This window comes from Narcine bancroftii, chromosome 5 (assembly GCF_036971445.1).
Source record: "Narcine bancroftii isolate sNarBan1 chromosome 5, sNarBan1.hap1, whole genome shotgun sequence".
In the NCBI taxonomy this organism is placed as follows: Eukaryota; Metazoa; Chordata; class Chondrichthyes; order Torpediniformes; family Narcinidae; genus Narcine; species Narcine bancroftii.
Window position 1 is genome coordinate 5,476,485 of NC_091473.1, and position 22,796 is coordinate 5,499,280.

General features: G+C 43.9%; 1 protein-coding gene across 4 annotated transcripts in view; it reads left to right on the top strand.

Moving 5' to 3' along the window:
* LOC138763061 (ETS domain-containing protein Elk-1-like) overlaps positions 1-22,796 on the top strand; it is a 111,155-nt gene that overhangs the window by 83,782 nt on the left and 4,577 nt on the right. For 3 of the 4 annotated variants that reach the window (XM_069936635.1, XM_069936636.1, XM_069936637.1), the window contains exons 3-4: positions 7,420-8,115; positions 20,542-20,643. In XM_069936635.1, the coding sequence (XP_069792736.1) occupies positions 7,420-8,115; positions 20,542-20,643 (798 nt within the window). Of the gene's footprint in view, positions 1-7,419; positions 8,116-20,541; positions 20,644-20,949; positions 21,001-22,796 lie in introns of all 4 variants that reach the window. The other variant, XM_069936638.1, reaches the window with a different exon arrangement.

Genomic DNA, 22,796 nt, shown 5'->3' on the forward strand with positions numbered 1-22,796 from the left:
CTTCCCATCATATTCCCCTTCAGACTCCAGATCGATCTCAGCAACTTTCTCCGTCTCCTGTAATGTGAGATAGTCTTGCTCCACAGCCTGCACAGCTTGATATTTCGGAGGCAGTTCATCACGGTCAGCAAAGGCTTTCTCTATGGTCCTCGTGACCAGCGTTCGAATGCATGGAATACAACAACAGCCACAAGTGATAAAAATTGATACAGAAATGAACAAACCCAGCAAAAGTTGTCCTAACAATGTGCTCCATCTCCCAAACACTCCCTGTAACCAGAATAAAACAGGATTGGAGACTCCAGACTGGGCTTTTAATTCTTTCGCCAATGCCCTAAGTTTCGTTAACCCCTTAGTGAGTGATCCATCTGGCCCTGTGTTATTAGAGATAGAAGTGCAGCATAGATCTCCAAACATAGCACACACTCCACCTTTCTCTGCCAGGACCATATCAATCGCTATCCTATTCTGAAGTGTCATAAGGGAAGTTTCTGACAGTTGTTGATGTATTGCCTCAACAACGTCCCTGGTCAAATTTGCAAGGCGCTGGACATTATAGTGAATAAGGTTGATCCTATTAACATTTTTATTTACAGTGATGGGAAAAATTGCACTAAAAACAGGAAAGCTTTCAAACCCAGCTGCAATCTCATCGGCTAATTTAAATTCGTCCGGAATATTCCGGGCTTGGCCAATGGCATCAATCCATACCCCATCAGGGTTCCTTCCTCCCGGCCCCAAGAGTCCAACACTCCTCCTTTTTCTCCACAGCCAACTCTCTGTGTGGCGCAATTCTAGGGAATCCTCGTCTCCCTCCTGCCTTTTGACAATCAGCACTGGCGCATTAAGGGTTACTAGAGCACACCGACCATCCCAGTTAGCGGGGAGCCAGTTGTACAGCACTCTTCCTCCACAAAACTCATCTGTGTAGTCATTCAATCTGCTACAAGTCTCCTTAGTTTCAGATTCATTTTTTTTGTTATGGGACCTCAAAATCATCCCCTGTATATGTTCATGATAACCAGTAACCTGTTTGGCTGCCCTGTCAGGCACCCATGTGGCGTTTTCCCTGCTAATAGTAGGTCGTCTACATACTGAATCAGTGTAACATCTTCCGGGAGCTTTAATTTCATTAGGATTTCGCTAAGGGCCTGATTGAACAGTCCTGGACTGTCCTTGTAACCCTGAGGTAATCTAGTGTATGTGTACCGATGTGCTTGGTAAGTGAAAGTGAACCAGTCTTGGCATTCCTCAGCTAATTTCAAGCAGAAGAATGCGTTTGCCAGATCAATGACAGTATAGTATTCGTGCTCCGGACTCAGAGCCCTAAGTGCTACATATGGGTCTGGGACTGGTCTCCCGATGGTCTTGGTAGCCAAGTTAATCTCCCGGAGGTCGTGTACCATCCTCCAGTCTTTTCTACCCGGTTTGGGAACAGGCATGATGGGCGTGTTCCACATACTGTCAGGTGCCGCCCTTAAAACCCCTGACTCCATTAACCCTTCTATCGTTCCTTTAATACCCTCCTCCTGACTGGGCGACAAGCGGTATTGTTTTCTCCATATTGGTTTCTGCCCGGGGTTGGCCAATTCTAGAAATACCTCTCCTTTTATTACTCCCACATCATAGGGCCCCGTTGTCCATATATGTGGACTCAGATTAGAAAGATATTTGTCTGAGTCTCTGTGATCAATATTTTCTCCTTCTATGGCTCGGTCTCTTTCTACTTTCTCATTCACAACCTGGTCCCATGCTTCAATATTCAGTCTGACAAATTTTCCTCCCTCCGAGGTGGAATATCCCGGGATTTCTGTCTGCCTGTATTCACACCCTATCGCTTCCTTTACCATCGGACCCAGCTGTCGAGCGTGATGATCTTTGGCAATACCCAAGGTCACATGAGGCACACTTTCTACTCCTAAGCAGAACCACTCCATTTGTTCTTCTGTCATGACAACCATAGCAGCTATTCCCTCCTTACCTACAAAGATAAATGGACAATGTATCGTTTCTGTCTTCCCTTCTTTTAGAGAGTCCCACCTCTCCTCATATTCCTGGTCCGGGTGGATGGTGTAGTTTAATGTAACATGCATAGGATCTAGTGGATAATGGTAATCCCCATACCGAGGAATACTGGCCCTCCACTCAAAAAACTGTTTAATCAGCCCTGGGCCTGGTTCATCATACAGTAGCCGACTCCAGAAAATACTAACCTCCACAGAGTCTTCTGAAGCGTTAGATGGGGTCATTACTATAAACTGTCCTCCCCTTCTTATTGTATCCCCTGGGTATGTTAACCGAAGGCCCTTCTCAGAACATTGTATGGTTATTCCTAGTTTGGTAAGAATGTCCCTTGCTAATAAATTAATGGGGCAACTTGGCACAACCAGGACAGGCGTTTTAACCCTTTGTCGTCCAAATGTCATGTCGATGTTATCTGTATAGGGCTGTGTTCCCCTTATCCCGGAGAATCCTATTGTAGATAATGTTTTGCCCGAAAATGTGCTCCCTGGGGGTTTTTTAATCACTGTCGTAACTGCTGCCCCTGTGTCAACCATAAATTCAATTTTTTCTCCATTTACCGTCCCCCAAATTTTTGGTGGCTCCCAGGGAGGCGTGATTTTTGATTCTCCTGGGCACCTTCAATAATCAAAATCAGCACCTTCCTCAATATAGTCATTACACTGAGGTGCCTGGACTTGTTGATCACTCTGCCACCCCCCGATTCTCTGGGGCCCATCAATGTGTCCACCCCTACCCCTTGCTTGTCCTCTTAAGTTTCCTCCTCTTCCCCGATAGCCTCTAATAGAGGGTAATCTTTTTCCCCTTGCTCTCCCAGCCTCCGGACAGTTCCGCTGGTAGTGTCCAGGATTTTGGCAGTACCAGCATACTGCATGTTCCCCTCTATACATTGTACCTAGCTGTCTTTCCCAACCATTTCTTACTTGGGGTCCCGGATTTATCACTGGCCCCATGACCTGTGGGACTATCTGTTGGGCCGCTAATTTAACCCCTATATGTTCTATGGCTCTCACCAATTTATCGGTTGTCTTGTCCACCTCCTTCTGGGACGCACTTTCTGACTTAGCATGCTCTGATTGACGATGTCGTTTGATTGCATGTGTCAGGTGTCTTTTCCACAAATCCTCTGACATTGTCTCTAATCCCACAATGTCCCTTAATTTTGCTTGAACCGTAGCAGGTAGTCCGTTTATTATCCCATTACGAAAGTGAGCCCTTCCTAAGGGGCTGTGGTCGGGTCTTTCTCCAGTCCCTGTTTCCCATAAGTCCCATGCTCGAGTGAAATACTCGTGTGCAGTCTCTCCTTCCTTTAGTTGAAGGGTTACCAAGGCATCCAAACTATAGGGTGTAGGAAATGTTTCTCTAAGTGCTTCCCAAAATTTATTCCGAAGTGGGTTAAATTCTATTTCATCCCCCAATTTACTGCTTCTTACAATTTTCTCTATTTGCTTCAGGGCCCCTTCTGTCTTTAATTTTATCATGATAGTTCTGACATCTGTGAGTGCTAATTGTTCTTGGCAGGTTTCTCGCTCAAAACAAGAAATCCATGGACTAGCCCCATTACTCAACGGAGGTAGTTTTTTCATTAAACTCTCTAAGTCCATTCGTGACCAGGGTACATATTTTTGAGTTCCCCGTCCCGTGATCAGTAATGGGCATTGATATCTCAATTTTGGGGATTTCTGCTCCTTCTTTACTCTTGTAATGCATTTATTTATCCCACCTTGTTCTGACTCTTCTTCGTCACTGTCACTGTCCCTATCAGCTTCCAATGTCTCAGGGTCAAAGGTATATTGGTCACGTTCATCTCTAAGATAATCTTTTCGGCCATAGTTTAGTTGTTTCACATCTTTCTCTTTTGTCCTAACTATGTCCAGGTAGGCATGTCTATTTTTCTCCCTCCCGAGTCTTTTCCTTCTACTTTCCTCCCATGGTGGATCGTATCTCGTTTCCTCTTCTGTACTACACTTTTCGTCCTTTACTCCTATTACCATTCCTTCAGCTTTAATTTCTCCTGACAGTGTTGTAGTTATCTTTTCCACTTCCTTCAATACACCTACCATTAAATCTTTTTGATCCTCACTGATCTGCCCCAGCACATTAATATCTCTGTTTAAGTTTTTAATGTTATCCTGAACCTTTTTCATGTTCCATTTCTGTATCTCTAACTCCTTTTCTATTGTCTTGGACTCCAGAGGGGTCTCTACATCTATTACTCCCCCTTCTATTTTTATTAAAGGGGCCTGTACCTCGTCTGATGTGTCCCTATTCCCGTGGTTCTTGTCACACCCCAGTGTCTCAATATCTGGATATAAGGGACGTGACTCCAGTATCCCATCTGGGGTGTCAGAGAGAGAGAGAGAGAGAGAGAGAGAGAGAGAGAGAGAGAGAGAGAGAGCATAGCGAGAGAAAGAGATAGAGAGGCAGATACACAGAGCACAAGAGATAGAGAGAGAAAATGCCTTGCACTGGCCCCACTGGGAGAAAAGTCTTCAGATTAACACTTTCGTTTCAAAGGTTTTAAAAGGTTCTCATCCTGTGATCACTGGTCTGGATCAGATTGGGTCTCCCACCACTGGGAACTATCACTCCTTCCTTCCCTCCCACCTCGAGTGAGCTACACGTCAGCCCACAATGTCTGCCCTGATCCCGCAATGGTGGGGGTGCGGGAAAAAGGGAGGGAGAGAGGATAAAACAGGATCCCATTTGATGCGGAGCTGGAATTGTGGGCACAAAATTAAAACCAAATTGTATTTCTCTGCCCTGCCCAACCTGGGGATTTCAGGGCAGCACCACCACAGATTGGGATTGGGAGGGGGAGTGGGTGAGAGAGGAGGGGGGGGAGAAGAGAGAGAGGGGGAGAGAAGAGAGAGGGGGGGAGAGAAGAGAGAGGGGGGAGGGTGAAAGGAGGGAGGGAGAGAGCAAACCCGGACACTTCATGGCTGGAAACTGGAAACAGGCACTTTTCCTTTCCCTTCTGTGTTTTGTTTCTTCCAGCTTATCTAAGCCTCTACGTTTTAAAATTTTTGTTTCCCTCACCTGTCAGGAACATCTCAGTGCCCCCGGGTAACCAACCCCTCTTCCTCCAGCGGTCTACACATTTTCGGAGCATTTTTTGTTTTTCCAATGCCGCATTACTGGTATTTCGCTCCTCTAATTCCTGATTAATTTCCTTAATAACTTGGTCAAAAGTCTTAGCAGGCAACTGTACAGCCATAGCTGCGGGACCGCTTTCTAATGCCTGTTTTAATTTAGGTTCTTGTCCGTTTAGGGGATCTATGTCAACGAAAATTGCTTTTAAAAATGTCTCCTTGCAAGCTGGATGACTAATATCTTTTAAAAGAACAGTCTCTAAGTCTTGTCCTCCAATTGACTTCAGACTGTCCTGTATACTCTGATTGCTCGTTTTCCACTCTCTGTTTTCCCAAAGGGGTCTGAAAGTTAAATTACAACTAGAAAACCAAATATTTGGGCTATACTTTTGTCCTGTTTCCCTGTACCAATCTATGAATTTACGTAACTTTATCTCCTTGGTGATGTTGGGAATACCCTCATTTAACTTATCAAAAGTATTTCGAATAAACTGGGTGTCTCTTAGGAGTTTGTCAACTTTTTCATTAATATCTCCTACCTGATCCGGACACAGCTGTCGCAGCCTTCTGTCGTCGTTCTTGTTCACCAGGCAGGCGTCCCTGAGTACTTTTTTTGTTGTTCAAGGTCTCTAGTGTCTGCTGTGGTATTCCACCACGGCGAATTGGGGAAATAAATTCTTAACTTCTCAAGTGTACAGACATTATCATACCTACCGGACATTTATAAGTCAGTCTCTCAGATACAATTGAGGCCAATAAGCCTGAACCTTTGTTTTCTTTCAAAGCCCAACCTTCACGTGGGAGATTTCTCCTCTTAATAACCAGTTTAGGGCAGAAAACTCAGGTCCTCAATTGTTTATAGACCACCTTCTCACTCTATTGGACTTTGCAACGACACAATAAAGACTTTTAAACTCTAGTAGTTTCTTGCGAAGCACTTAATAAATGTCATTCAAACACCTTAAGGACTTTTATCTTGTCTGTAATCACTTACGTGTTACAATCCTGGCATGCGACCTTCAATTGTGGTCGTCTAATTTGTCCGATCTCCAGTTCTTACTGACAATCATAAAGATTTTAAAAAAAAAAGAGAATTTTGTTAAAACAGGCTTCTCTGGACCTTTTTATCAGCCGGCTGAGATGATTGTCAGAAAAAACAGAAACCGTCGTCCAGTGTTCACTCACCCATCACGTCGGGGTCACCAAATTGTTAGGTCTGCTTTGTTCATGAATGAGTGAGACAAACACCAGGCTGAGTCGAAATCAGGGTTCTTTGTTCTTTATTACCGGATTGTAACACTTGCGACTAACAAAGTTAGCCGGAGAATGCATTCTGCCGTTATCAGCAAAATGGTGATTTTTTATACCCTTGGATACATGCTTAGAACATCATCATATCATTACTTGTCCAATGACTAAAACTGTTGCTATCCTTTCCCTGCTAGCTTCCTGCCTCTCAATCCATCAATGTCTCTCTTATCTTGTAAGTACAAGGATGCATTCTGTTACTCCTTAGTACTGGGTGACTCCTTCTCCGGTCCCATCTCATGATGTTTTACCTAACAGGAGTACAAGGACACCTCCCCTTCTTGTTACTGCCCTGTACAGGGTAACTCCCTACACATTCCCATCTCATGATGTTTTACCTTACACCTCCAATCCGATGCCCTTCAGCAACCGTACCACACACTGACTCAGCCGCACACACCGACTCAGCCGGCCAGGACGCTCTCGAGAGAGCGCCCGCAGAAAGTTGATAGAATTTTCAAGCCCACACGAGTGTGACTGGGGTTGGATGGGTCTTTTAATAGGTTGTCAAGTTTTTGAGAGGTATGTAAGAGAGAATGGGTTACAAGGAAATGTGAGGGGAAAATGGGATGGATAGGGTGGCATTGAGAACTGGCATGGGCTCAATGGCTACTTTCCCTGTCGCAGAGATGTTGTTGAATGGCGGACCAGAATCTGGAGGGTTTAGAGTGGTAACACAGGTCCTTCTGTCCCATGAGCCCATGCTGCTTAAATGGACCCATGTGACCAATTAATCTTTGGAACATGGGAGAATACCAGAGGAAATCCATGTAGTCACAGGGAGAATGTTCAAACTCCTTAAAAGGACAGCGCTGAATTCCTACCTGGGTCACCAGCGCTGTAATTGCATGGTACTAACTGTGCTGTTCTTGTGTTTACATCTTACTTCAAAGTTCAATTTTAGAAGAGAAGTAAAATGTGAGATCTAATTGCCTCTTCTTAAAGATGGCCCATGCCACTTCTATTGTGTGACAAAAAAATTTTTTTTGTCTTTCAGAACATCATCAAGAAAGTTAACGGGCAGAAATTTGTTTATAAGTTTGTGTCATTACCGGAAAGTCTGGCGATGGAGTCGGACAAGTATGATGGCTGCGAGAGTGAGTGGGGCCTCGGCAGGCCGAGAGACAAAGGACTTTCCTTGCAACGGCAGCTGAAGGCCACGACAAGGATCTCGTCGAGGAATGAGTACATGCGTTCGGGGCTATACTCCACCTTTACCATTCAGTCACTGCAAGGCAGCAGCCACCAGCCTAGTGAGGCCGCTCACCCTCGCAGCAGCGCAGAGCAGGTGGAGCTCCTCGAGAGTCCTCCTGAGGGGCCTGAACTAAGGCAGCGGGAAGAGGAGGAGCCACAGCATCAAGCTGACAGTGACCAACCAATGGATTCTCCCCAGCAGGGAGAACCCAAAGTGAAGATGGAGACAATGGAAGGGTTGGATTGCATAATTCTGGAGACCATACCAGCTGATGAGGACTTGCCTCAAGCACTGAGCCCCAAAGAGGAAGAGCTGGAAAACAGCAGTCACCTTCAACCACCAAAACCCAAGAAACCCAAGGACCTGGAACTGCCCGCCACGCTGCTCACGGCCCAGAATAGTCCTCCTCCAGATAAGAGTAACCCTGGTCTTCTCAACACGTTAGTCTTCCCTGCCTCTAGTGCAGTCACGCCTACTCTGATCACCCAACACGTTCAGGTACACCGTAATACTGCATGATACACCCACTGGCGTCAGTAGAGGGGTGCGGAGGGGTGGACCACATCAGGCAACCCCATCAGTGGGGGTTGACTGTATAAAATGTTCGTGCAGTGTTTCAGGAGAAATGTATAATTTTTTAAATAAAAATATCCCTGTAGATAGTTATAACAACAAAAACATTTTTCGTTAAGCCCAGCTTACATGTATCGATATACCTACAAGGCTAAAACTCGATGCTCATTTACCATTATCACCCAATGACAGCGACACTTTGAATCAAGTGGTTTCGTCTGCATGCGCTACAAGCACACGCTGTTGTTTTTGTTGCTGCTGTGCCATTACATTCAGTGATATATGGGATTTGCGTGTAACATTAGTACAAAAAGCATTACTAAGTATTCTGTATGGTCTGGTAGGGGTGGAGGTGGTGATATCGTGAATTACCGCACTGGGTGACACCGACCCGAGTGATGACACCGCTTACCTCACAGAATGTAGAAGATTATAGGACACTTCAGCCTTACTATGTTGTACTGATTTGTATAAATGTACTCCACAACAGTCTCATTTTTCCCTACCTCACACCCATCACCCTTTATTTTTCTGACTGAGAACTTGCTCAAATTCAGATAACCAGCATTTCCAGTACATTTACCTCATCGTTAACATCTCTTCCACCTTTTGGTGATGTCATTTGATTATTCTGCACTCGCACCTTCTCCAGACTGAACCCTCTCTTGCCTCATTCTCTTTCTCCCCCTTACATTATCACCCTTTAATCTGCCCTGCCTTCTACCCAATCACAGATGGAACTCCATACCTTTCCTTTTTTTCTCTGCTTCTTAAAAGACAAAACGTCATCATCTTCAAATCCTGTTTCACCTTCCCCACAGATGCTACCTGACTTGCTGAGTATTTCCTGCATTTTCACTTCTTAATAGCATCTGCAGTATTGTACAATTAATTGCATTGTTATAACTTCATAGATTCATACAGCAATGAAACAGGCCATTGAGACTGCACTTATGATCCCATTTGATGTTCCCTTTTTTCCCCCATCAACTCCACCCAGATGTAACCTGGGAGTATTTACCATGGCCAATTAACCCATGGAATGTATTGGGAAATTAGAGCACTAGAGGGGAACCCAGGCGGCCACAGGGAAAGCATGCAAACTTCACATAGACAGCGCCCAAGGTCAGCAGTGGGTCCCTGGAGCTGTAAACCAGCAGCTGCCACATCCTAGGAAGAAAGATGCAGATATTTAGCATAGATCCTAGCCTCAGGATGCACTGCAATGCAATGCTTTATAGCCAATGACACACACATGTCATGTAGGGAGCATGGTAGCCATATTATAAGGTGTGATCTCCTGCAAACAACAATGTCTATTACATTGTCACCAATGTCTAGCGTGACACAATGGTACAGCTGGTGGAGCTCACAGCACCAGGTACCCAGGTTCAATCCTGACCTCGGTACCTCTCTGTGTGGAATATAGTACATTATTGCATAGTATAAACCCTTTGGCTCATGTCGTTGTGTCTCCTATCTCACACCCATAACCCTAATTTTTTCTTGTATCCGTATGCCTGTCAGAGTCTTTTAAATGTTCCTAATGTAAGCATCCACGACCAGTCCTAGTAATGCATTCCTGGTACACAGCACTTTAAAAAAAAAAAAAAAAAAATTTTAATTGCTCCTGATGTCTCCCCTAAACTTACCTCCTCTCACTATTTATGAATGTCCTCTGATATTTGCTACTGTCACCTCGTGAAATAGTTGCTGGCTGTCCAGCTTATTTTTGCACCTCACAATCTTGTAGACCATTGGTTAACATAACATAACATAACATAACAATTACAGCACGGAAACAGGCCATTAGGCCCTTCTAGTCTGCACCGAACCAAACACCCCTTTCTAGTCCCACCTCCCTGCACAATGCCCATAACCCTCCATCTTCTTCTCATCCATATACCTGTCCAACCTTTTCTTAAATAATACAATTGACTCCGCCGCCACTATTTCTCCCAGAAGCTCATTCCACATGGCTACCACTCTCTGAGTAAAGAACTTCCCCCTCATGTTACCTCTAAACCTCTGCCCCTTAATTCTTAACTCATGTCCTCTTGTTTTAATCTTTCCTCCTCTTAACGGAAATAGTCTATCCACATGCACTCTGTCTATCCCTTTCATAATCTTAAATACTTCTATCAAATCCCCTCTCAACCTTCTACGCTCCAAAGAATAAAGACCTAATCTGTCCAATCTCTCCCTATACTCTAGATGCTTAAACCCAGGTAACATTCTGGTAAACCTTCTCTGCACTCTCTCCACTCTGTTTATATCCTTCCTATAATTAGGCGACCAGAACTGCACACAGAACTCCAAATTAGGCCGCACCAACGTCTTATACAATCTCAACATCACCTCCCAACTCCTATATTCCATGTAATGATTGATAAAGGCCAGCATACTAAAAGCCTTCTTCACCACCCTATTCACGTGAGTTTCTACCTTCAGGGAACGATGTACCGTTACTCCTAAATCTTTCTGCTCTTCTGTATTCATCAATGCTCTCCCATTTACCACGTATGTCCTATTCTGATTCTTCTTACCAAAATGAAGCACCTCACACTTATCAGCATTAAATTCCATCTACCATTTTTCAGCCCACTTTTCTAAGCAGCCAAAATCCCTCTGCAATCCTTGAAAACCTTCTTCATTATCCACTATTCCACCTATCTTAATATCGTCTGCATATTTACTAATCCATATTTACTAATCCAAGGTTCTTAACCTTTTTCTTTCCACTCACATCCAACTTTAAGTAATCCCTATGCCATCTCTGTGATTAGTAAGGGATTTCTTAAGATGGTATGTGAGTGGGACCGGGGCCTCCGCCTGCCTCACTCGACCGAGGCCGGGGCCGCCGTCTCCCCCTTGATCCTGCCCGTATCGTGGCCACCGCCGTCTACCCTTCGCCCGGACCGGGGCCGGGGCCGCTGCTGCTCTCCCTGTGCCCGGACTGGGGCCGCCGTCTCCCCCTTGCTCCTGCCCGGATCGGGGCCGCCGCCGTCTACCCTTCGCCCGGACCGGGGCCGGGGCCGCTGCTGCTCTCCCTGTGCCCGGACTGGGGCCGCCGTCTCCTCCTTGCTCCTGCCCGTATCGGGGCCGTATGGCTTGGTAAAACAGGCTACTGAAGTACCACGGTACACCACACAGTCCGTGAACTACTCTTTGCAGATGATGCCGCTTTAGTTGCCCATTCAGAGCCAGCTCTTCAGCGCTTGACGTCCTGCTTTGCGGAAACTGCCAAAATGTTTGGCCTGGAAGTCAGCCTGAAGAAAACTGAGGTCCTCCATCAGCCAGCTCCCCACCATGACTACCAGCCCCCCCACATCTCCATCGGGCACACAAAACTCAAAACGGTCAACCAGTTTACCTATCTCGGCTGCACCATTTCATCAGATGCAAGGATCGACAATGAGATAGACAACAGACTCGCCAAGGCAAATAGCGCCTTTGGAAGACTACACAAAAGAGTCTGGAAAAACAACCAACTGAAAAACCTCACAAAGATAAGCGTATACAGAGCCGTTGTCATACCCACACTCCTGTTCGGCTCCGAATCATGGGTCCTCTACCGGCACCACCTACGGCTCCTAGAACGCTTCCACCAGCGTTGTCTCCGCTCCATCCTCAACATCCATTGGAGCGCTCACACCCCTAACGTCGAGGTACTCGAGATGGCAGAGGTCGACAGCATCGAGTCCACGCTGCTGAAGATCCAGCTGCGCTGGATGGGTCACGTCTCCAGAATGGAGGACCATCGCCTTCCCAAGATCGTATTATATGGCGAGCTCTCCACTGGCCACCGTGACAGAGGTGCACCAAAGAAAAGGTACAAGGACTGCCTAAAGAAATCTCTTGGTGCCTGCCACATTGACCACCGCCAGTGGGCTGATAACGCCTCAAACCGTGCATCTTGGCGCCTCACAGTTTGGCGGGCAGCAGCCTCCTTTGAAGAAGACCGCAGAGCCCACCTCACTGACAAAAGGCAAAGGAGGAAAAACCCAACACCCAACCCCAACCAACCAATTTTCCCTTGCAACCGCTGCAATCGTGTCTGCCTGTCCCGCATCGGACTGGTCAGCCACAAACGAGCCTGCAGCTGACGTGGACTTTTTACCCCCTCCATAAATCTTCGTCCGCGAAGCCAAGCCAAAGATGTGAGTGGGAAGGGAAGGTTGAGAATCACTGCTCCAGACCTAATTGTTACTGAAATATTTTCCCTGAGAACAATTGTCATTGGTCCATTTCCTTTGGAGTTATGAAAATGTGCACAGAACAAGTCAATGAGGTATGATTAAAACAGTGTTTTCCAGATTTTTTCTTTCCACCCACATCCCACCTTAAACAATCCTTTACTAATCATTGAGCACCAATGGCATAGGAAGTACTTAAAGTGGTGAGTGAGTGGAAAGAAAAAGGTTGAGAACCACTGTTAACCTTTATTAAGTCACCTCTCAGCCTTCTTGGATCCAAAGAGAAAAGCCCTAGTTCTGTAAACCTTGGAGTTGCATGTTCTTTCTAGAACTAAGTGGTTTCCCCCTCGAGCTCTAGTTTCCTCCCATTTTCGAAAGACCTGAAGGCGAGTTGGTTAATTACTGCACTCGTTGCCCATTTTAAACTTTACATTTAGACATACAGTACCATAACAGGCCATTTTTGCCCATGAATCCATGCCACCCAATTAACCTACACCCTCAGTACATTTTGAACAGTGGGAGGAAACCTGAGCCCCCGGTGGAAAACCCATGCAGACAACGTACAAACTCCTTATAGAAGGTGTGGGATTCGAACCCTGGTCCAGTCCCGATTTCTGGCGCTGTGAAGGCGCTGCTACGCCAACTATGTGTGTAGGTGTGAGGTGGAACTGGGGTGGGTGTGGGGGAAAGGTTTGATGGGAATGTGAAATGAATGTAGGATTAGACCACATTGATTGTTAGGCACCCATTTACACTAATCAAGACTCTTTTATTGTCATGTAATAAAACAGAAAATGTAATATTACACAGAATTTCTTTTAGTCTTTAAAGCCACTGAAGATTTGCTATCAGCTGCAATTGCCCTGTGTACCTTACAGTCAGAGAAAGAGAAGTAAGAGAGTCCCCCTCAGAGACCCTGAGTGTCCATGCAGCTGCACAGACTTCAGTCTAAGCCATCAGCCACCCAGGCTCCAGATCTGAACCTCCGACACGATCAGGAAGCCCTCAGAGCCTGAGGCTCCCTCTTGATTCTTGGTTCTGACACTTAATACCCTTCCAGTCAGTTTTGAGTCCACCACCAGCAGTCTGCATCCTGGTGAAAGTCCCTTGACCGCAGTCACCCACAGCCTGTGTGGTTTCCTCACCTTGAGTTACCAACAGCCTGCTCACTACCTGTGTGTTCTTCAGCCACAGAGCCCCTCACCGGTTGATTGCTGTGCTCACCGTCCCTTAGGTCAACTCCTCTGCTTCTCCTTCCCAAACGAGGGGGGGGGGTGGTCTCCACTTTTTTCAGGTGCCCTGCCCCAATCTTCTTCTTCCCCAGGGTCTGGAACCACTTGCCGAACACAGACATCACCATCTTAGGCCCAGACCTCAAAGTTACAGGATTTTAAAATAAACCACCTTTAACAAGATGCTTAAAGCCTGCGCTCAGCTGATGTTATACTCCCCTCACTCTCCCAGATTCTACCCTGCCCTACGCATGAGGAATAATCCATTGTACCCGACTAATCTACCTGCACGCCTGTGTGTGGGAAGAAACTAGGGCACCAAAGGAAATCCCTACAGTCACAGGGGGAACGTGCAAACTCCTCTTCAACAGCATCCAAGGTCAAGATTGAAGCTGGCTCACTGGAGCTGTGAAGCCACAGCTGGAACACTGTGCAAAGTGCCGCTCTACTGATTGCAGTGTGAATTGGGTCCATCGAGGCATAATGGATGTGGGCTTCATTGGGCAACAACTCCCTTGCAGGGAAAAGGGCCAACCACTACACTGACCTGTTGCACGTTCACTGAAGTCTTTGACGAAAACCTGGATGCCCATAGAAAGAAGTCTTCTCATTTGCTTTATGATGCTATTATGTAGTTACTGAGGGGAGCTGTCGAATGTTCTTTCTGATGCATGCAACAGGGTGCTGTTCAAGTGGAGGAAGTGAGTTTTTCTTCAATGGATAGCGTGGCTGATTGCACAACGCCGTTACAGCACCAGTGACCGAGGTTCAAGTCCGGCGCTGCCTGTAAGGAGTTTTTACGTTCTCCCTGTATCTGCATGGGTTTCCTCCGGTTGCTCCAGTTTCCTTCCACCCTCTTTTTTAAAAAAAACATACGAGATTGGTAGATTAATTGGCGTATTTGGGCAGCACAGCCTTATGGGCTGGAAGGGCCTGTAATCGTGCTGCATCTCAAAATGTAAATTTAAAAGCTTAGAATGTAGAAGTCTGCAGCACAGTCCAGGCCCTTCGGCCCACAGTGTTGTGCTAACCTAATCACCCACTAACTGCCGAGAATTTCCCAATTGCATAAGTCTAGATTTGTCTTAGTTTCACGTACCCATCTAATAGTCTTAAAAAGACTGTATTGTGCCCGTCTCTGCCACCACTGCTAGCATTTTTATTCAGTACTTCAGCACATGTTCTATGCTGAACATCTTTTGGGTAAAAAAAAATTATTTGGAAACTAAGATTCAAACACACAAAAGTTATATAGATCCTTAAAATGCTTTTGCACTACAACAGTGGTTCTCAACCTTTTTCTTCCCACTTACATACCATTTTAAGTAATCCCTGTGCCATCGGGGCTCTGTGCTTAAGGTGGGATGTGAGTGGAAAGAAAAAGATTGAAAACCACCATTTTAATTGTCCCTCATTGACTCGTTATGTGCATGGTTTCATAACTCCAAAGGAAATGGGCCAATGACAATTTTTCTCATGCAAAATATTTCAGTAACAATTGGGTCTGGAGCAGTGATTCTCAACATTTCCTTCCCACCCACATCCCCCTTAAGCAATCCCTTACTAATCACAGAGCCACGATGGCATAGGGATTATTTAAAGTGGTACGTGAGTGGAAAGTAAAAGGTTGAGAAACACTGCTCTGCAACCATAAATAGGTGAGAGCCAGTAAATTATTGACCATCACATTTGTAAAGGATCACGGTTGGGGAAGTTCACAGTGTATGATGTCCAAAGCACTTTATAACATTGAAATAGAGTCACTGTCTTGATGTAGGGAATGATTTTTTAAATAAATATCAGAACTACAAAGTCATTGCTGCATAGAATGAATTTCCAACAATAGCAGTGAAATTTTAAGACCTGGTATGAACCAAATCAAAACCTTCACATGTCCAAACAATCTCCGATTCTCTGAACTCAGAGGAGGAAGAGGTAGCTCATAGTTGTCGACAAGAAATAATTACACAAAGGACGCGAGAGGATGAATTATGCTTTTTTTTTAAAAAGCAGTTTGGCCGAATTACCCTTGTGAGCCTCAATACATTTCAGCGTATCATTTCTTCAGTTAATTGTTTCCTTGATGGTCAAAATTTCTTTATCTGTGGGTTTGTTATTCTGAACATTTTCCCATTCTACACACCGAGTGTTTCTTTAATAAGTAAAACACGAAAATCTGCAGACACCGTGATTGAAGTAAAAACACAATGCTGGAGAAACTCAGCAAGCCAAACAGTGTCTTTCAGACATCAGAGAGACAGGGCGCAGACTGGGGGACTGCTTTGCTGAGCACCTTCACTTTGTCCACACCAGTGACAAGAACCTCCCAGTCGCCAACCATTTTAGTCCTGCAGTTTAACACTGCTAAAACAATCAGGTGATTTTCGTGTTGCTTTTTGTGAGAACTTCACTGGTTTGTCTCCAGTATTTGCATCAATATCCATATCCCAGAATGTGCCCCAAATCATACTGGCTTAGACTTTCCCAAAATGTGTGCTAAAAATAACCCATTTTATTCATAATAATCTCGAAAGGGGGGTACAGGAAATTAAAGACCTAGACTTCACACAATTAAATATTTAGCTGTTACAAAAGATGATAGGACCCTCACAGGATGTGGGGCTTGGTACACAGAGAACTAGTCAGGAATTTGTGCTGAGCCTTTATAAGTCACCAAGTTCCCTCAGCAAGAAAACAGCCTAGTTTTGAATTGCATTGTTTGTTTCATCATGTGTAATGAAATATAGTAAAAAGCTTTGTTTTTTTAGTGTGCTCTCCAGGCAAGTCAACTCATGCAGCAGAAAACAACCAATAAAACAACAGTGCAGGGAGTTATTTAACAGTAATCAAATAAGGTAAAGGAGCAGAAGTGGCCATTTGGCCCATCAAGTCCATGAGCTGATCGTTCTCCCACTCAGCCCCACCTTCTCTCCATGACCCCTGATAGATATCCTTGATACCTATCAATCTGAGGCAGGCCCAGCAACTAGGCCTCTACAGCTGGCCGTGGTAGCAAATTCCAGAGGATCACCACTCTGGCTTAAGACATTCCTCTGCATCTCTGTTTTAATCCTGAAGCTGTACCCTCTTGTCCCAGACTTACCTACTAATGGGAAACAACTTTGCTACAACTACTCTGTTCAGGCCTTTCAACATTTGAAATGCTTCTATGAGGTCCCCCCTCATTCTTCTGAACTCCAAGGACTACAGTCCAAGAGGCATCAAATGTTCCTTATATGTTAATCACTTAATTTCAGGAATCATTCTTGTAAATCTCTGAACCCTCTCCAATCCCAGGACATCCTTTCTTAAATAAGGAGCCCAAAACTGTACCCTGTGCTCCAAGTGAAACCTTGATATTGGAGAAAAGTGGAGTTTAAAAAATAAACCGTGCAAGGGCTTCATCTTTAGCCAATGTGAGGTTCATTCAAGAGTTTGATATCAATGGGAAAGAAACGAACCTTGACTCTGGAAGTTTGTGCTTTCAAGCTCAAGGGAAAACAAGAGAGTGAGTCCTTTCTTGTGAAAGCGGGAGGTATAAATGGAGTCAATGGAAGGAGGCTGATTTGCAAAGAGTTCAAGGCATTTGCGAGATGCAGAAAGGTGTGAGGGATTTCAGTCAGTGAAACGTAAAAGTCTGCAGGCACTGCTTATCTGCAATGCTGGAGGAACTCAGCCAGTCTTTTCAGCATCCATAGGAGACAAAGATATATTTTGCTGACATTTTGGGCCTGAGCCCTTCTTCAAGGAATAATCAGAATGATCCAGAAGCAGGAAATTTCTGAATTCAGACAGTGTCGGCTAGGAGAGGAATCCAGACCAACAGAAGGTGTTCATTGGATATAATAAGGGATGAGGTAACAATTTATCATATTTGTGTGAAAGGAGACTGAATGGAGAGACAGGGAATAGGGGAAAGATGACAAGAGAAGTGGAGGGGGGTGGTGGTTAAGGAAAGCCAGGGAAGTCATTATTAATGCTATCCAGTTGGAGATGAGCTGTTGAACCTCCAATTTGTGGGTGGTCTCAATCTAGCAGTGCACGAGACCAGGGAGGGAAGGGAATCAGCAAGGGAATCGGATGGAACATTGAAATGGGTGGCCACTGGGAGACCCATGCTAATGCGGCGTTCAGAGCCGAGCTGCTCAACGAAGCGATCTCCCAGCCTGTGTCCAGTCTCTCCAATGTAGAGGAGACCACAGCAGGAGCACCAGATGCAGTAGATGATCCCTGCAGACTCACAAGTGAAATGTTGCTGCACTTGAAAGGACTGTGGGACTTCAGTCATTTGGAATGACATAAGAAGCTGATGTAGTTTTTCTTGAGGCAGAAATGGATGAATGGAGATTTTGAAAATGCTGACTGGTTATGATGAGGAAGTGGTAGAAGTAAATCAGGACAGGTTACAGACGTCGTGGTTGAGGTAAAAACACAATGCTGGTGAAACTCAGCAGGTCAGTGTACTTAGCAAAGATAAAGATACATAATCAACATTTTATAGTTTAGTTGTCAAATTCTTAGACCATTGATACATGAGTTTGAATCACATCAAAGCAACTGAGGAATTTCAATTCAGAATGAAATAGATCCAGGTTATCACCATAAGTCTACTGTATTGCTGTGAAATGCAACTAGTTCACTAATTTCCTTCAGAGAAGGACATCTGTTCTTAGCTGATCTTATTGAGATGAAATTCAATGTCCACTTATTATAATTTTTCGTTAACTGCTTCCTAAATCCAGGTGATGGATAATAAACAACTGTCTTTCCCAAGAAATCTTCTCCACTTTGAGTGGAGAAACTGCTTGCATTCAGAGAGGAGTTGGTAACCAGAGGCTGATCAGCCAGAGGATGCAAATGTTTATGTTATTGCTGAAGATGAGATCTGAGTTAGGAAGTGGTGGAGACTTTCTCCGGATGTCAGGGTATCTTTCTGAGCAGACTCTGGAGCTGAATGGTTGGTCCTATTGCTATTCCAGAAACTTCCCGTCAATGTTACAATGGGAAACCAGGAGAAATTTTGATCTATTGTGCCAAATGTCTGTGGCATGGAGCTGGTGAGGTGGAATAAGATATCGAAAAGACCAGGGCAAAAGGTGAAGGGGTGAACCACTATGACAATATGAATGTTTGCCCTACAATGCTGGTGCAAAACTTATGACAATAAATTCTGATTCTCACTGAGAAAGCAGTGGAAGTGCATAGAACATATAGTTCAAAGGGAAATATTACAAGGCCTTGGAAAACACACTGGTTGGGAGGGGGGGGGAAGACTCATTGAAAGGTTCAGTGTAGCAAAGTAAGTGTCCAGTAATGACCATAATGCCCTTTAGTGAGCAATTCACTGCAGTTATTAATTTCACCACGAGGTGGAGGTAAAGCTACTTTATCTCTCTTCTCTGCCTCGTCATAATGTGTATCTTGAAGCCGCAAGGTTACGTCTGTGAGACACTGCCGTTGAAGGGCAGCTAACATCGTAAGAGACTCCTCTTACCCTGGTCCCAACCTCTTCTCACTGCTACCCTCAGGTAGAAGGGGCAGAAGCCTGGTCCAATGCCTCTAGGTTCAAGAACAGTTCTTCCCCCCCCCACCCCACTTCAGCTATTCTTGAACCTTCTTGACCAACCATAACCATAAACTACTCCAAGACCTTCAAAGATTTAACTACTGACACAGCCCGGTTTAGATCTCTCGGCAAATTGTGAATTTTTTTTAACTTCATTTTAAGTCTATTAATCTTTTTCTTCATGGCATTTTGTATGTTAATTGTACTTAAATTGTTATTAATGTGCCTGATGTAAATATTAAACTTAGACATAGGTAACAGGCTATTTTGGCCCACAAATTCATGCCGACCAATTTACACCCCATTAATTACACCCCTGGTACGTTTTGAAGGGTGGGGAGGAAACCGGAGCCTCCGGGAAAACCCACACAGACATGGGGAGAACGCACAAATTCCTTACAGCCAACGCAGGATTCAAACCCCAATCCTGATTGCTGGCACTGTAACAGAGTTGCACCAACTGTGCCACCCAGATGTACCTGGGTAGCTGCAGCAGGTAAATATTTTCACTGCAGCTGTACATTGTATTTGTGTGTAGGAGAGTAAACATTAATTTGTTCATTCAAATTTATTGTCAGAGTACATACATGACATCACCTATAACCCTAAGATTCTTTTCCCTGCAGGCGTGGCAGAATTACCACTAATTAGTAGTGCAAAAATAAACTGTACCCAATATTTATGTAAACAAAAAACTGTAAACTGATAACGAATGTAAATAAACGGACTGTTTAATACAGAGAGAATAAAAAAAGAAAATCAAAAAAACTAAGTCCTTAAATGAGCCCCTGATTGAGTTTGTTGTTGAGGAGTCTGATGGTGGAGGGGTAGCAGCTGTTCCTGACCTGGTGGTGCTAATCTTGTGCCACCGATATCTCTTTCCTGATGGCAGCAGCAAGAACAGAGCATGTACTGGGTGGTGAGGGTCTTTGATGATTGCTGCTGCTCTCCAATGGCAGTGTTCCCTGTAGATGTACTCAATCGTAGGGAGGGTTTTGCCTGTGATGTCCTGGGCTGTATCCACTACCTTTTAAAAGACTTTACACTCTGGGTGGGTGAATCAATAAGAGTGGATTGAGTGCACTCAGTTCAGGCAGAGGAGAAACCTTACCCCAGAGCGATCTGGGGAACTGGAGTTTTACTAATTAACATGATATATTTGCTTTTTTTATGGAATATCAAGCACAGTTAAATGTGGCAAAAAAGAACTTCCCTCAAGCTTGGGAAGGACAGTTTTTAAAAAAAAACTCAATAGTTTACCTCATATCTGAGCCAGGAGAATCTGATGAATGCACAGATTCCAAAAAAGGTTTTTGGCCCAAACTCATCATTTCTCCTTTTCTTTTTACTGCAGACTCCGATAATTCTGACACCGAACACCTTGCCATCGGCCATCCACTTCTGGAGCACACTCAGTCCCATTGCTCCAATGAGCCCTGCAAAACTCTCATTTCAGGTAAGAGCCTCCTGGCACTGAACAAGATAGAATTTGCTCAGAATTTTGGGAAGGAATTGTTGCCCAGTCCCATTCATGTTGCTTCCCCTTGGTTGATGGGCAGATACTGAGAGGCTGAGACCCTGGGAGATATGGGTAGGACAGATATAGATAGAATACATGTGGATTTAGATGTGGGCAGGGTTGACGTGCACAGGGAAGATATGGATAGGGTAGATGGATATGGAGGTAGATGTGGTAGATGTGAATGTGTATATGGATGTTGTTATGCACTAACAACCCTTTCAATTATTTTTGGGACTAAAGGGTTTTTGTTGGCACTAACAGAGGAACACCAATGGAAAATTCACCACAATGGTAAATTCAAAATAATAATGTTTTATTAAACTATTAATAACATAACATTTCTTGGGTATTTCTAAACTTAACACCCACTATGCGCAAATGTAAGTGTGTGTGTTCATATATATATTTATAAATATATATATTTATATATATATATATATATATATATATATGATATGTGTGTGTATGTATGTATGTGTGTATATATATATGTATATGTATGTATGTATATGTGTGTGTGTGTATATATATATGTATATATGTATATGTATGTATGTATATGTGTGTGTGTGTATATATATATGTATGTATATATGTATGTGTGTGTATATATGTATATGTATGTATGTATGTATATGTGTGTGTATATATATGTATGTGTGTGTGTATATATATATCTATATATATATATATAGATATATATATACTAAAGTCCCATTCTGAAAAGTCATTCTTTAAAAGTTCAGCATCATTTTAGTCTTGCTTGAATGTCTTAAATTCTCAGTTCACAAATAATTATAAAGCACTTTTAAACATTTTATCTTCAGGCCTCTTTACTCACAAATGTTTTCCACATGAAGAATCTACCCTCTTCTCAAAGACAGCGAATGTGGCTGTTTTCTTTCACAATGAATTCATAAACCCAGAAAAAGGTTAAATGACTGTGGTTATCTTCTTCCACGGTGAAGTCACAAACCAGACAAGGATTAAATGAAGTGGCCAAATGCAAAGATAGACCCAGTAGAATTCTGACCTTTTTCAAAGAGACAGCAAAAGTAACTGTGTTCACAAGCTTTCAACCCCTGTTCGTCACAGGGGCTTGACTTCTGTGATGTCCAAGCTGAACTATTCCAAAACTGTAAACAAAATGTCTGAATTCGGTAGTATATAATTCTCCAAATCATGAGACCATTATATCATCACCGAAGTGAATCCCAATTCTTGGAAACCACATGACCATCAGTTTTATTTCTACCAAAATCCTGTTCAAGACACATTGACTCCGAGAACGAACACACTTCTGAGAAAACAATGGTTCTCTAGAAATGTGCTGCTATGACCTGTGTATGATACTGTACCAACCCAAAGCTAACTTACTAAGAATACAGATACAATATTTTAACTCTATAATTTATTTTACTAAGGCATTTTTATAAAAGAAATATAGTTTTACATTAAATTAAAGGTTAACACAAATCCGTCACAATGTGGATGTGATGGTAGATGTGGATGTGGTGGTAGATGTGGATGTGGTGGTAGATGTGGATGTGGCAGTAGATGTGGATATGGATGTGGCAGATGTGGATATGGTAGATGTAGATGTGGATATGGATGTGGATGTTGTAAATGTGGATAGGTTAAGATACCACCAGGAAGAGTGAGATGCTGAGATACCAAGAAATCAGATGCATTCTTGTGCTGGGGATTCAAGGTAAACGTTCCCAAGATAATTGGTTGGCCAATTGGCAAGTTTCAAGTTTACATTTCTTGTCATGTGTACTGAAATGCAGTGAAATGGTTTATTTTTGTGTGTTATCCAACAAGCCTAGCCACACTGAATAATCCAACATAACAAGAAGAGTGAGAACAGTGCAATTTGAGTAATCTTATTAATCAGTGGGATGTTGATAGGTGCGTCTCTCCAAACTAGGATCTAAATTTTAGATTTTCCAGTTCGAAAATGACATTGGCAGGGGTCAAAGGTCAAGCTAATTCCTTGTTTCACCCCAACTGTTCACCACCTGGGAGTTAAGATAAAAACGTTGACTTGTTAAAGAAAATTAACAGCCCTGTGTTGGTTCCCACAC